Consider the following 15,234-nt stretch of genomic DNA (forward strand, 5'->3'; position numbering starts at 1 on the left):
ATAACCATGGCAACAAGCGTAAACAGAAAGGAAACACATAAACAAACACCATAAACAAACTAAAAGTCCTTGAAAACGAAACAGAAAATACAACAGATTGTGACATTCACAATATTTCTGTTATTACTTCAAAAACACTTTTTTTTGAACGGCAGTGAAAGTAGAAAGATTTTAATTTACTATACACTATAAGAATATGTTTTGTCAGGGACCCTAAAAATATACCTAATGTGGTAACATCTAAATTAACTGGCTTTAATAAAGTAAAAAATATTATTTTATATGACTGAATCAATATGATCTCATTAGGTTAAATCAATGAAAGTGAATTTCACGAGTCAGATCTGGCAGAAAAGGTAACAATGAACAGAAATTTCCAAGACTCTTCCAAATGATTCATTTAACAAAACTTAAAAAAATAAATAAAAAAAAACACAACCTTAAAATGCCATGACCATGGAAACTATGCAACCCCATAATCAAAGGACTGCACTTTCATTAATGCATTTTTACTTCTGTAATTCACGAAGCTACAAAACAGCATAGTGAGGTCAGACACACACACACACACACACACACACACACACACACACACACACACACACACACACACACACACACACACACACACACACACACACACACACACACACACACACACACACACACACACACACACACACATATGCGAATAGCGATGAAGTCCCACAGTATTAATCAACACCAGCTGCTGCAGGTACGGCAGCCAATACCCCAGTTAACGTCCAGTAGTTCCACTTTCATTAGACCCTCATTCAGTCCTGAGTTATGGGTCCATCCCATCAGACACATTTAATTAAAACAATGGCACCTGGAGAGAGGAAGAGCAGGCAGCCAGATCTCCTGCATGACAGGACTAATCACAAACACACACGTGCTCAACACACTGCCCTTCATGTACATGCAGCCGCAAGGACACACACTCTCACTGTCTGAACGCAACAGTCTTCCCGACATAGCAGCGTCTCTGAGTGCCATGGGGCAGGTCGAGTAAAGTGTCGAGTAAAGTGCGCGCACATAAAGCCTCCTCTCAGTGCTAAATTGACTTCTTTTTCACTGTTTATTGCACTTAGACAGTCAAATACACACAAAATAATGTCAAAATGCCAGCCTTGTTGAGTATTCACGTAAACACAGTCAGTTATGTTTGATTAGCGTGTCAGGTCTTAAAGTGACAGCAGCCTAATGTATCTGCTTCCTAAATTATGAGATAATATTAAAATTGTCTATATGGCAGTTTTTCCTCATGGTATCGATGTCATAATTGTATAATTTGGCGAGTAACTTTGGAAAACCAGTAGCCACAGTGGCTGGTGAGTAAAAAAGATAATGTCAAGCCCTGAGTATAATGCAGTGGACAAAGCAGACAGACTTCAAAATATTGGGGGAAAAACAGCAAAAACTGCCATGAAAGTAAGTGTCACAAAAGGAATAAAAAAATCACACTTGAATATCTCAGTTGTTTCTCCTCAACAGTGATGAGATTAAAGGAAGAAAAGTCTCTCAAATGAACAAAACAGTAATCTCACGCATGATCTCTAGAGCTTCAGACGAGATCATAATGTCTAAATTAGATTTCAAAAATGAGATTTCGAAATGAAAACAAACATTTCTCATTTGATTACTCTTCTTTATCTGAGCTAAAAGATTAACATTCATTTTATAGCAGTGATACTCAGCTGGTGGGCCAAGAAAAATAAATAGTATGAATGGGGGTGGGATATAAATTGTTTACCTTTTGTTAGTGATATTCTTACAATTTATGTGTATGTTAAGTAAAGTGGCACTGTATTTCTCTTTTTGAGAAATATTTGCTTGGTTCAAATTCCTAAAATATTGGGGAGTGGCTCATAGTGACCAGGGGAAAATGTGGCTCTCATGGCCAAACCAAGGGGAGAACCACTGTTTTATAGAATATACTATGTCAACAATTTTCTTATTTGTGCCTATCTTTATGTTCTTAAATTACTACTAAAATGAATTTGAGGATAACATGTGAGAAAAGGTTTCTTCTGGAATATACTCATCTTCTAATCCAAAGTCTCTTTTGATATTAATTACTATTAATACATTTTCAGGAATGCAAACACCATGCACATATTTACTGGCCCAAAACATTTCTGAACACTTACGTTAAGTCACATTTAAAAAACTAAACTAAATGGCATTTATGTTTTGTTCAGGGTTGGTAAGTTAAAAAAATAAATAAAAAAACTTTAATTCAGCAAGGATGCATAATTGATAAAAGTTACAGTAAAGAAAGACAATGTTCAATAATGTTACAGAGATTTCTATTTCTAAAAAATGCATAATTTCCCCCCAAAATATGAAGCAGCACAACTGTTTTCAACTGATAATAATCAGAAATGTCGCTTGAGCAGCAAATCATCATATTCCACCAGGAATAAATTACACTACAATATATTCAATTAAAAATCCCCAGCTGATCAAAGTCTAAGTACTGAGATTTGTTTGCAGATGCCACATGGTTTGCTATGTGGTATCGAAAGCAATGACATACATTTTTGACCAAATATGTTTTGGGTCCACTGTTGCAAGCTAGGAAGAAGGGGAATCAATCTTGCAGCTTATGTTGATAATGATTAATAATCTGTGATAGCTGCTCATCCAGAGTGTGGACGAGATTGACCCAGAAAAGGACACACAGGGAGAAGTGATAAATGACAGCAGCGGTTCACTCACTCGCTCCACGCTCAACAATTAAAAGCTTTGTCCCTACCAAGACCCTGAGCAGAGTATTTATAGTGCTCTTCCTCCACGGCCCGACACACACACACACATACACACACACACACACACACACACACCAATAACAACTGTAGATTTGTACTTTGGAATGAAAGGCAACAATCATCTCAAGCAGCAGCGCTCTTCTAGGACGACTGTCTTTCCCAGCCTAATAACATTGTTCAGCAAATCGGAACGGGTGCGTGCTGCCGGGAGAGGGGCGACACAGCACGGGTTTGAAGGAGCAAATTAATTTCTGTGCCGCTGCGTGCCTGTCTGGGAGACGAGTGTGTGTGGGGCGCTCGGGGTGCGCGTGGGGCCGTTCCCTCTCTTTTATCAGGCGGGGCAGGCCGCTGTTCCTCTGCCCCGATTCCCCGACCTCATCATACCCTCACATTCATCACCGCCGCACATCCCAGGCTGCTTATCTTCCTCACTCTTTCTTTCATGTTCTTCCCTTCATACTATACCTCATCTATAAATCTATCATGTCATCCTGCCCCTGACCTGGAAATATCAGCGACCGCCTGCCATGAGATAATTAGAGATTTCTGAGCCTGCCTGGAGGACGCTGTGGTGTGATGCTCGTGTACACACTGAGCCTCATTCATGAAATGGGAGCAGAACGGATTTCTGTGGAAATCATTCTGTCCAAAGCATTCTCAGGAATAAGCAAAAAAAAAAAAAATATATATATATATACACAGTATATTAGGGGTGCACAGACTAGTTGACTTTAAAGTTCTGCCATGATGCTTTAAGCTTGACGTCGATTAGTCGCTGATCATGGCCTATAGAGGGCGCAACAGGATAAGACATATTTGAAGTCCACTTTTACACTCCGTTTCCAACAGTTAAAATGACAATTAAAGGTGTACTCCGAGAGCGCTCCACAAGATATGTTTGATAAGATCATCCGGATGCTCAAAATTGATCGGCTGAATGCACGTTTTAAACAGCTTATTGTAGACGTGAGTTAATCACCGTTCTAAACTAATGCGCTGCTGCTTTGTAACACACACATACAGATAGTAGCTCACACACACAAAAAACATTCAGTAGTGCAGACATGTATTGTCAACACTGTTCTGTGATTTATCAATAATATAGCTTAGAAACTGAAAAGTTCTATCATATATTTCTTGGTAACTAAAACCCACAGAGAGACTGCCGGCTAGAATTAATTCACACGCAATCATTCTCTCACTAATGCATTCATATAAATGTAATCTTTACTGTGCTACTTTATCTGTAGCTAAGCACAATGCAACCCGCATTCAAGTCTCAGCTCAAGGTTCAGGCTTCCTTAATGATGTCATCAGCGACTAGTCGACTCGACTTTAATCACATAAATGTTCTTCAAAAAAGTCGTTCAAACCCTAATATATAATACTTTAAGGGCTAATAGGCTAATTAAACTGAAAACTATATTCACAATGTTGCTCACCTTTAAATTGTCAGCAAAATCATTGTGGACAGGGTTCTCAAGTCTCACGCATTGGCCGTGAGACACACGCAATTCAACCAGTTCACACGCTCACACGCCACACCGTGTATTTCTCACGCTGAAAAGGCAATGCCAACCAAGTTGTCCTGCAAGCTTTATATATATCGTTGTATACGAGGCGCAGGCACACAAAGTGAAGTTTCCTGCCGCCAGCACGTATCTCGGTCAGATCGCGTTCGTTACTAGGCAACATAGATGCGCGAACACACGGAAGTTGACGGAACATTCTCGCCCACCGTACGTTCGTTACTAGGTAACCAACAACATCGCGCGAACACACGTCGTGATGGAGAAGGTAAGTTGAAAGAAAGCTCGTCTAACATTTTTAGGCTAGAACATTTAATATATAGCCCATCGTATACATTATTATTGATGCAGTCAAAAACTCTACAACTACTTTGCAACCAGGCCAGAAGCTTTGGCTCACGTTATCTGAAACTAAGGGAAATGTTAGTGGGTATGGGAAGGAATGAAGATGTATTTCTTCATTTTATTTGAAATATTATATTATTATTTCAAAATGCAAAAAAGATTCGTTTTTCCAAACTGTTTGGAGCAATTTGTTATATTTTTGTAATTTTTGTATATTTGTCATTTTGAAATATAACATTAAAGAGTATATTTGATGTGATGAATTGCTCTGTCATTTATCAGATTTACCAATTGTTATAATTTCAATTTGTGCTGGTTAATTATGAACAATGGGTAAAATTGGGGGTGGGGGCGGGGCTCCATTAGGGCTCCTCCCCTAACCGCATGTGATCTCACTTCAAGCTTATATATAGGATATATATTCAATGTATATTCAATATATATATATATATATATATATATATATGGATATATATTCAATGCAACACTTTATGTAAGAAATGCCTTACGAACAGTTAATATAGACATTTTAAGGCTCACGCAAACATCAAAATATACATGCACACATACACACACACGCACGCACACACACATACACACACACACACACATGCCGCAACCTTTCAAGGGCGTTAATTGGCATCTTTTGAAGAGAAGCTGTGAGATTTAATGACTAATGGCTGAAAGTGAATGATTGTCCAGAGGGGGTCTCTAAACATGACTCCACCTCTCTATCAGATTTCATCTGGGAGAGATCGAGGCTGTTCTGACCTCAGCAGAGGAAATACAGAGATACAGGCTCCCCAGAGATGCTCTACAACAAGTACAAAGGTGAAGTCCATTTTTCAATATTAAAATACTTAATATGCAGTAAGTCTTTCATATGTTATTTCCCCAGAAAAGTGTAAACAAAACGCCTGACACAGCGGCACTGGCTTGACCAACGGTCATTATTTTTTATGTTTGGTCACACAATCGGTGCAGAAATTACACAACTATGAAATAAAACAAATGAAAAAAAAAAAAAAAAACCTGTTTAGATCATGTGATATAGGCAATTTTTTATATTCGTTTTTATAATATAAATTCTGTTCTCTCTGGATATGGATAACTCCATAGACACTGAAAGCTATTTGAGGACGTCTTTTATTGCTCATCCTCCAACTCCTAATGATCCCAAACTCAAGTATAATGATCCTGGGTGTCCTTCAGACCAGCAAGGGCGGCCAGAACCTTTTCACACACACACACACACACACACACACACACACACACACACACACACACACACACACACACACACGCACGTACACACGCACACACACACACACACACACACACACACACACACACACACACACACACACACACACACACACACACACACACACACACACAGCCATTACTGCAGTGTTGGCTAACTCTCAGACTTTTAAGAGCAGGAGCTAAATTACCCACAATGCATTGAAACTGCAGACAGAAAGCATCATATCCTTGCAAACTGGAGTTGTAATTGAATATGAAACGAAATTAGCTTTTTATAAAGTTCCAGTATTATGCACAGGAAACAATAAAATATTAATTTCGCTATTGCCGGTAAGATGGATACAATCATTCTGGAACAACTTCGTTGACTTTCAAATGTCCTCTTATCCACTCTCGTTGTTTGCATTTTATGGCTCAAGCAAGCATGTCTGGCCACGTAATAAACGCTATAGGTTGAGGCATGAATTAGTCAAAAACATTCAGGCAGCACTGCATCAGCGTTGTTAAACAGCGCGGCCCTCTCCCGCGGGAAATACAGACGCGTAAACAGCCCCTCGAACCAGAAGACTTCAGCGAAATGGAGGACTGTAATCCCATAAACAGTGTTTACGCCCCTGCTGGAGAGACTCGATTAGTGCTGGCCATGCAGGAATCAAGCTGGGACAGAAGAAGTTAATTGGGATCAATCAGCTGGGAACTCGGCCGGTTCCTCAGGGCCGGGAGCCTTAGGCAAGCAGGATCTGACGGCGATTGCTTGAAAGATTTGTTAACCACCGACCGGGTTGTTGGTGAAGCGGTTCAGCGGGTCTGACTCAACACAAACTGGGAAGGCGAGGGAGAATTCAATGTCACCCCTGTTACTAGAGATGTGCAAACACTCAAAGACAGCGACAGGGGGTCGGGCACCGCTTTCAGAAAAATCTATGCAGGAGAACTGCTAAATTTAACAGAACAATTCACTGAGTAAATATTAATTTACTCAATTTTTAACTCATTTATTTTGTTCCGTGTGACATAAAAGACGAACGTTCATTTGTAAATTGCGTGAGCTTATTTTGTCCATATTAGATTGAAAGATTTGAAAAAGCCCATAGACCCTCCCCTCGAAGAAATCAGGACAGAAGTGGATGAAAGTGGACAAAAGAGACGGATTAAAACACCAGATGTAAACGGGAGCGTGTCTCCCTCGTCTACTCGTGATCCGATCGACCAAAACACATCTTAATACCAGGTGTAAACAGGGACTTTGATGTCAATGACATTTGATCAGACTAATGATAAAACCTGACATGATGCATAAAAATTTCAATGGGACAAGGAAAAGTCATTCAGGTTGGGAATAACATGAGGGTGTGTAAATAGCCGCTTTCCGACCGGAGGAACCTTTTCACAGTTCCTAGAACTATTGGCTAAAGTACCCGGATGTCGGCGTGTTCGCACCGCAGGAACTAGGAACGATTTTAGTTCTAGGAACTCCATTTGGAGGAACTAATTTAGGTCCTACTTCAGAGTAGGGTCTAAACCAGCACTATAGGAACTATCCGTGACGTTAGTGTACGCTGATTGACCGAACGCACGCGGAACACCAGCACCCGCCATTTTTAAAACAGCTAGAATGTAAACACACAGATTATAGCCTATATATTTACTCCATAAACTAACTATACAAACATGGAAAACAGTGATAGATGGGTCTCTAAACCTTTATGCTGAAGAGAAAATCCAACACAACTTTGAGGGGACCAAGCCAAACATGATTATGTTTATCTGCCCAGCTAGCAACACTGGACATCAACCACATGACATAGGCTAATAACCTTTTTTTCATATACTGTCTACTTTCTATTACAGTTCTATCTAATAACATATTAAACTGTACTGTTAGATAGATTGCTAACTAATAAACACAGAGAATGCGAGCATTGTTTGCTCTGGCGTTCTCCGCGCCGCCAAAATAAAGGTCCGTCGCGCCGTCAAAATAAAAGTCACCGTGCTTGCGTCACTCCCTTACCCCTCCTACCAGTTCCTATGGCCACTTGGCCAGTGCGAACGCAAACAGCAAAACCGAGTTTAGGGGAGAGTAGTTCTTAGAACTGTTTAGAAGTGGACAGTTCCGAGAACTAAGTTCCTAGAACTACTTGGTCGGAAAGCGGCTAATGATGACTGAATGTTAACTTCTAGGTGAACTATCCCTTTGATAATAAACAGCTTTAAATGAAAAAACTTGATTATGATACTTGAATTCTAGGCTAAGAGAAAACTCTTGAGATTTATACTCCTCAGACGCACAGCGACAGTCGACCACAAACCATCAGCTTAATAACACAATAAATTAAATGGACTCATAAAATGGACTCAAACACTTTGTGCAACCTCACCTCTTAATGAAATCAATATACTGGACGTGGGCCCATGTCTTAATGCAAGGAAAACTAGATTGCATTGACTTTGTAATTAAATAAGAGCCATGCGGAGGAACTGCGCAGTTATTTACCATTCCATTTACTCATTGAGGTTCAGTAAAGAGCTTGTGTGTGTATGCAGAGATTGATTTCGAATCATATGAACTGACCTTCAAGTGCTGCCTGAGACTAGTTCATGTGACTGAAAGGTTCTCAGCATTCATTTTTAATCATTTCTCATTGCATGAGAAGATGTGCTCTTGCAATAATGCCATTCATTATTTAAAACCTAGTGATCGGAATACAGGTATAAGTGTATTTGCAGCGAACTGTGTGAAGGTGTTTTAGGTTTGAGACTCACGTCTGGATATTCTTTAACAGGCACGTAGAGTTTCTCTTGGAGCTGAACGATGGGGCCGACGGCGTCCGGGAGCTCTGAGCTTCTCTTCTCCGTGCTGCCGTTTAGTGTGTCATTGTACATGTCCTTTCGTACCCTGCTGATCTCTGAAATAAAGAGAAAGCACATGCACTTTGAGTTAACTACATCAATCAGGGAACAGGATTAGAGATATAGTGACAGGCTACATGATACATTTCCATTACCCATGGATTATATGCGCTTTAATATGGCAGTAGAGGAGTGCAAATGCTCCTTAAACACTGCGCTTAAACCTAATGAACCAATGAATATGTTAGAGCATCTAAAACTGCATAGAGCATGTACCTATATTAACATCTTTAGTGCCCTGACAACATGGTTATCAAACAATTTAGGGTTGCACAGTTAGATAATTGAAAAAGAAAACTGTGATTATTAATCTGCAAAGGGCTTCATTAAACATACTCAGTGTGGGATTCATGATTCAGTGTTTTCAGCAGTCTCAGAGCAGTGTGTTTATGTGAATGCAAATCACTCCAGGTTCACATTAATTTCACGTTCCTAATATTTTTGGCTACTACACAAATCTAATAATGAAACACTGCACAGAAAAAGAGGTGACAGCATTTCACAGTTTTCTGTCAAAGTATAGAGTTTTAACCAGAACATTTAAGAAAACATAACAAATATATTGCACATTGAAATACAATTTTCATTTACACTACCGTTCAAAAGTGCCTTAATATGCTTCTGCTCATCAAGGCTGCATTTATTTGATCAAAAATACAGTAAAAACTGCAATATTGTGAAATATAATTACAATTTTAAAAAGCTGTTATCTATTTTAATATATTTTAAAATGTAATTTATCCCTGTGATGGCAAAGCTGAATTTTCAGCAATATAAGGTTTCGATAAATATTTGATGGAGACGACTGACATGCTAGTTTGTAGTTTCCACGTAACACGTTAAACACGAGAGCTGCTGTTTCACTGTGATTTTATGCCTTTTTGACCTTTTAATCTTCATACTTCAAGGGTTAGTTCACCCAAAAATGAAAATGATCCAGTATGAAGATACGTGGGGTCAGAGGTCACTCTCTTTCGCCGGAACTAGTTACTGGAACCACTGAAGCCAGTGATTATAGTTTATAAAGTTATAAATATGAATATTTTTCCTACAAAAATGCTTTGCTTCAGAAGGCCTTTATTAACCCCCTGGAGCAGTACAGATTACTTTTATGATGGATGGATGGATGGATGGATGGATATGCTTTTTTAGGCTTCAAAATCTCTGGTACCATTTACTCCCATTATAAAGCTTGGAAAAGCCAGGATATTTTTTTATATATAACTCTGATTGTGCTACTGCTTAAAGGGTTAGTTCACCCAAAAATGAAAATTATCCCATAATTTGCTCAAGCTCAAGCCATCCTAGGTGATTATAGTTTATAAAGTTATAAATATGGATATTTTTCTTACAGAAACGTTTCACTTCAGAAGGCCTTTATTGACCCCCTGGAACCGTATGAATTACTTTTTTTATAAAGTTTGGAAAAGCCAGGATATTCTCCGATTGTGTTTGGCTGAAAGAAGAAAATCATATACACCTAGGATGGCTTGAGCTTGAGTAAATTATGGGATCATTTTCATTTTTGGGTGAACTTAACCTTTAAGCAGTGGCAATATAACAATCACAACAGTTGTCAATTTATTCACAATATTTGAGCAGATTTTAGTGTAAGATCAGACACCCACGTGAGCACCACAGTATAAAGTTCAGACTCACTACAGACTGACATCAGTCTGGCCAGAAGTCTCTGCTCAGGATCGACAGTTAGTACAATTGAACAAGACAAGCGAAGACCACCTTAGCAAGAACAGAGAGAAAGAGAATGACAAGACGTGGGCTAAGCTTCTCTGGACAGCTTCTCTGTCTTTGAACAGCTGTAAAACCACAAAAGATCTTTCTAAGAGGATATGACGAGCTTCTGAATTTCCTCAGGAGACATGTGTATCCATTTTGCCTGGAGGCCCTGATGAGAGCTTTCTCACTGCAGCAACCGGCTTTGCTCTTTTTCCCAAAGCGCCATTGAATTATTCCCAAAGATCAATCATTTAAGAAAAGTAAACGGCTCCTTCATGCTATTGTTGATAAATGATAAATCATATTATGTCCTTTCTCGAATGCATATGTTGAGAAGCAGGTTCTGGTGACATGTCAGACCAGACGTCAACCGGCTGCATGAATCTGCACATTAAACTTCAATAAGAGAAATTATTTTACCAGCAAAAATACACCCTGAACTCCTGCCTGAGGTTTACTGCGGGAAAAACGAGGGAAGATGGTGAACGGGTAATCACTATTATTACATGTGATCCTTCCGCCACTTAATAAAGTGAGTAATAACTGTCCTTTTCTGAAACCGTTCTCTATTATTCCTGAGGGGGAAAAAAAAACAGGAGAGAGAGGCAGAGAGAGAGAGAGAGAGAGAGAGAGAGGGCTCTAAATGGTGAGAAAGACAATTAAAACCACCAAGTCAGTTAATATTTCATATAAGACATTAAATATCCCAGTCTCAAGCTGCTGCCACTGTTGTGTAATTCTATTACTGGATGAAGAATTCCCTGGCGCAATTCTCAAAGGCAAATTGAAGAGCTCGGTTTGAGGGAGAGATGTAATTACAATGGAGATCGCGCACTTCCATAGACTCGCACACACACGGCAAGAAGACACACAGAACGCACACTATTGTGTCCTTTCTCCAATACATATGTTGTGAATTTGACTCCTCTTGTGAGGTCATGGAGAATTTGTCTTGAAATTGTAATTGCATCTAATTTGAGCAATTAGAAAAACACTCACGTGACACGGCAGATGTGATTCGGTCCTCATTAAGAAAACATGCAGCTTAAAGGCCCCACAATTCTTTCTGTCATTTGTCGCCATCTTTTTTTATACTATAATATTAACGTTTTCTTTGCTGGTGGGCAGCATTAGTCATGAATATTTGCAACGCGTTTTCTTGAAGCAGAAAAATATGGAGCTCACACTCGAGAAGGAAATAAAAAAAACACCTCTGTTTTATTCAGAAGCCCAAACTGAGCAACAATATGCAATTTGGTGCAGACGCTGACATTTATGGCGAAACAATAGAGATGAAATTCTGATAGCTAATGTCAATCAATGAGATATTTATAACTGACTACATAAAATGCATATAAATATCAGTGTCACTCTTTATCTCCCAATAACATGTCTTAGTAAGGTGATATTTAAATGCTTAGATTTATTATCAAAGCTATGTAGTTCTGAAACATATAAAGCAATGCAATACAATGATTATTGAGATATGAATATAAAAAAAAAAAAAAAACATTCTGATGGATCATATTTGATACTCACATTTTAACATAATTCTTCTAAAAAAATTGAAAAAAGATATAGATAATCAAGTAAACCTAAGTTGCTTCATTCCATCATATCTTCCATGGCGCTAAAGTGGCCAATCTTCCGCGATTTGGCTCCCCTTACATTTTTCTTTTTCTAATACAATCCACATTGAAAGGTGCAGCATGCGGAAGATTGGTGCTCTAACAGTGGCTCAGGCAGGTCAAAAACACATGAGGAGAAGCATTGGGATAATACAATATCAGCACTCAGACATTCACATTCGGACAAGATTAGATTTCTCAGAGGACCATTGAGTTTGCCGAAAAACAGTAGGAACTTGCTCTGGGATTTTTACAGATGTTGTGCAAGAAAAACACAGACTTGGCAGATTCGGACAGGATTAAAATCGCAAAGTACGTCTATGAAACATGAATTTCTCTAACGTTCACCGGGAAAACTAGTCCCATCCAAATAGGGCTTTACTTGCTAAAAAAATGTCAACTATCCATCAGGGGGCAAAAGGCATGTACTAGATTTTGTGCAACAAGTTTTTCAGCAAAGTTTTGATAATAATGGCAATTTAGAGGTCTTAGGAATTTGCGTATCAAACATGATACTGCATGCTTTACAACTCTTTATATTAAAGAGTTATTATAAGACTTCAAAGCTAATATACGTGGCCCGAAAGCCACAAACTTTAATTTTGATTTAATAGGGTATAAGCAATCTAAAAGATATTCAGGCAGCTTCCCATAATAATAGCCTGTGGGCTGAGGTTGCCTTGGACAGACACTTCAGCTAAACGTCTGTTTAATGGTGGTCTGCGCTCATCTCAATAAATCGCAGCTTAAAAGAGCCCTGTCGATGGCCATAAGCGAGGTACAGTCTCCGGGCTTTATAGCAATGTTGTTATCAAAAGTGATTTAAGCTTTTCACATTGACATCGAAGGCCACCGGCCGCCAAGAAAGACAGTGGCATTGAAAGCTTCCTCTGAGGTTGAGTACACAGGAGTGATGGCATGTGTTTTCATAAGTCAGTGAAAAGGGACGAAGTTATTGGAGAACGAGTGCTGCGTCTAGAACGGATACTTTCCATTAACTTAAGAGAGACGGTAATTACTGTGAATGAAAACTTGTGCTCATAAAACATGGTGAGAAAAGGTAATAAAGTGTTGCTGTCATATGTTGTTGTAGGTAATGAGATGAGCATTATTAGCATTGATTATGAAACTTTTAATAGTTTCTTTGTAGTAAAAAAAAAAAAAAAACGTACGTACTAATTCGTTGATCAGAGTTGTTAGAATGTTAATATTAATAAATTTAAGGCCAGATTTTCTAAAAGCTTGCTCCAGCGCAAACCCTCTTTGCCATTAAAAAACGACTGTCAGGATTTACTAAAGACACGCAGTGAAGAATTAGCGCTGAAAAGGCATGGATAGGGTTATTTTTGCAGATGACCTTATTGCATATGCATTTGTGTGAGTTTCCAAAATCAAAAACAAAATTTATGGGAAGAGAGTATTTACATTAATCATGTAAGGTGATGTACTAAGGTTTGTGTACTAAGTCAGTTTACTGGTTTCTCTGCGCCATTATTTAACGCCCCAAAAAACATATTTTAAAACAGACTCTTGGTAGATTGTGTTGGTCATTATGGAAATGAAGGTCATTATGGTTTTTACACTCTAAGAAAATGCAGGGCTGTTTCAACCCAACTTTGGGTCAAATATGGACAAACCCAGCCGTTGGGTTAAAGTTTTAAATTAAATTTTTAACCCAACGTTTGGGTTTGTCCATTTTTGACCCAAAATTGGGTTAAAACAACCCAGCATTTTTTAGAGTGCGCATCAGCAAGATTTTATTTTTAACTGCAATATAGTCTCGTCTTTTTTCGTTAATGATATTCCATGCATATAGTCACGGTTATCGTTTAATGATGTTGGTGTCGTCTCATCATCGTCTCGTCGTGAAAAAAAGGCTGTCGACGAACATGTCTTTCGTTACCAAAATTAACACTAATTAATTGCTCCCAACGTAATCAACAATGCTGTCTACACTGGAACTGAGAAGACTATAGTTTTCTGCTTGCTGTCAGACTTTTTGCAGAATCAAAGCAGAATCTCAACCAGCTGACTCATTTCTATCGCTGCATAGTATGTAGTGTCCTCCCACCCAGCCCAATTGTAACGCATTATTCCCAACACTGGAGAGTGTCACGAATCAAATAAAACACACACACACTATGTTGTATGTGGAGGCAAGGCTCTGATTGGGATTTCAATGACAAAATGGCCTTGGCATCAAGTATCCTGTAATGATAATGATAAACACCAGCCGGCCCATAGAGATACCCACATTAGCATCGCAAATATGCCCGAGGCTGTTAAGTCCCTGCCACTCAGTCTGAATATACCAGTCGAGATGCAGAGGATTAGCCTCTTCCTCTCTAGAGCAGAAAACACACATCCCAACAACTGTGAATCAAGCTCCATTCTCCTCCAGCTTTTATAGGCCGAGTTACTCCGAGCCGTCAGTTGTCATACCGCTAACAGCTGTAAAAACCCTGGAAATACACATAGGAAAAATGTTTTGTTACAGACCAGTCAAACTCATTTACCAAACACGCTCAAAGCCCAGGCGATCCCCGCAAAAGCACGCTGAGTGATTTAATTATCCTGTCTGATCATGTTGGACCATGAGGAGACGTTTATAGATGCTCCCGTCCAAATTCAGAGCGTTTGAAGGCATAAGCAGAGGAGAATGCATGATGTGCTCAGGGTTGTTTTCTTCGCTGGCTGATTAGGGAGGGCTGTCCAGTGGTCAGATCAGGCCCCAGACCCGAGGATGATTAAACTGTCAGTGGTGATTTATGGACAGCGTTATTACAGCGTTTTTAAAGTGTTTTTTAGTGATTTGTCAGCTTTCTCGCCCTCAGAATTCAATCATTTTCCCGCGCCGGCCTCCAGGGCTGGACTTCCCGCACTACTGAACACGCAACAGCCACCTGCGCACATACTGATACACATTCTGGCGCACAGCCCGACACACATGGTGTGACAGATCCCCTCATGCCTCCAACACAGATGTGGAAGTACGCACATAACTTAATCACAGAAAATAGCTGAAAA

The 15,234-nt window shown here is 39.3% G+C and overlaps 1 protein-coding gene across 4 annotated transcripts in view; it reads right to left on the bottom strand.

Moving 5' to 3' along the window:
• qkib (QKI, KH domain containing, RNA binding b) overlaps positions 1 to 15,234 on the bottom strand; it is a 105,975-nt gene that overhangs the window by 70,447 nt on the left and 20,294 nt on the right. For all 4 annotated transcript variants that reach the window (XM_084392139.1, XM_084392141.1, XM_084392138.1 and 1 more), the window contains exon 2: positions 8,696 to 8,838. In XM_084392139.1, coding sequence (XP_084248265.1) covers positions 8,696 to 8,838 — 143 coding nt within the window. The remainder of the gene's footprint in view (positions 1 to 8,695; positions 8,839 to 15,234) is intronic.

This window comes from Rutilus rutilus (assembly GCF_951802725.1).
Source record: "Rutilus rutilus genome assembly, chromosome: 20".
Taxonomy (NCBI): Eukaryota; Metazoa; Chordata; class Actinopteri; order Cypriniformes; family Leuciscidae; genus Rutilus; species Rutilus rutilus.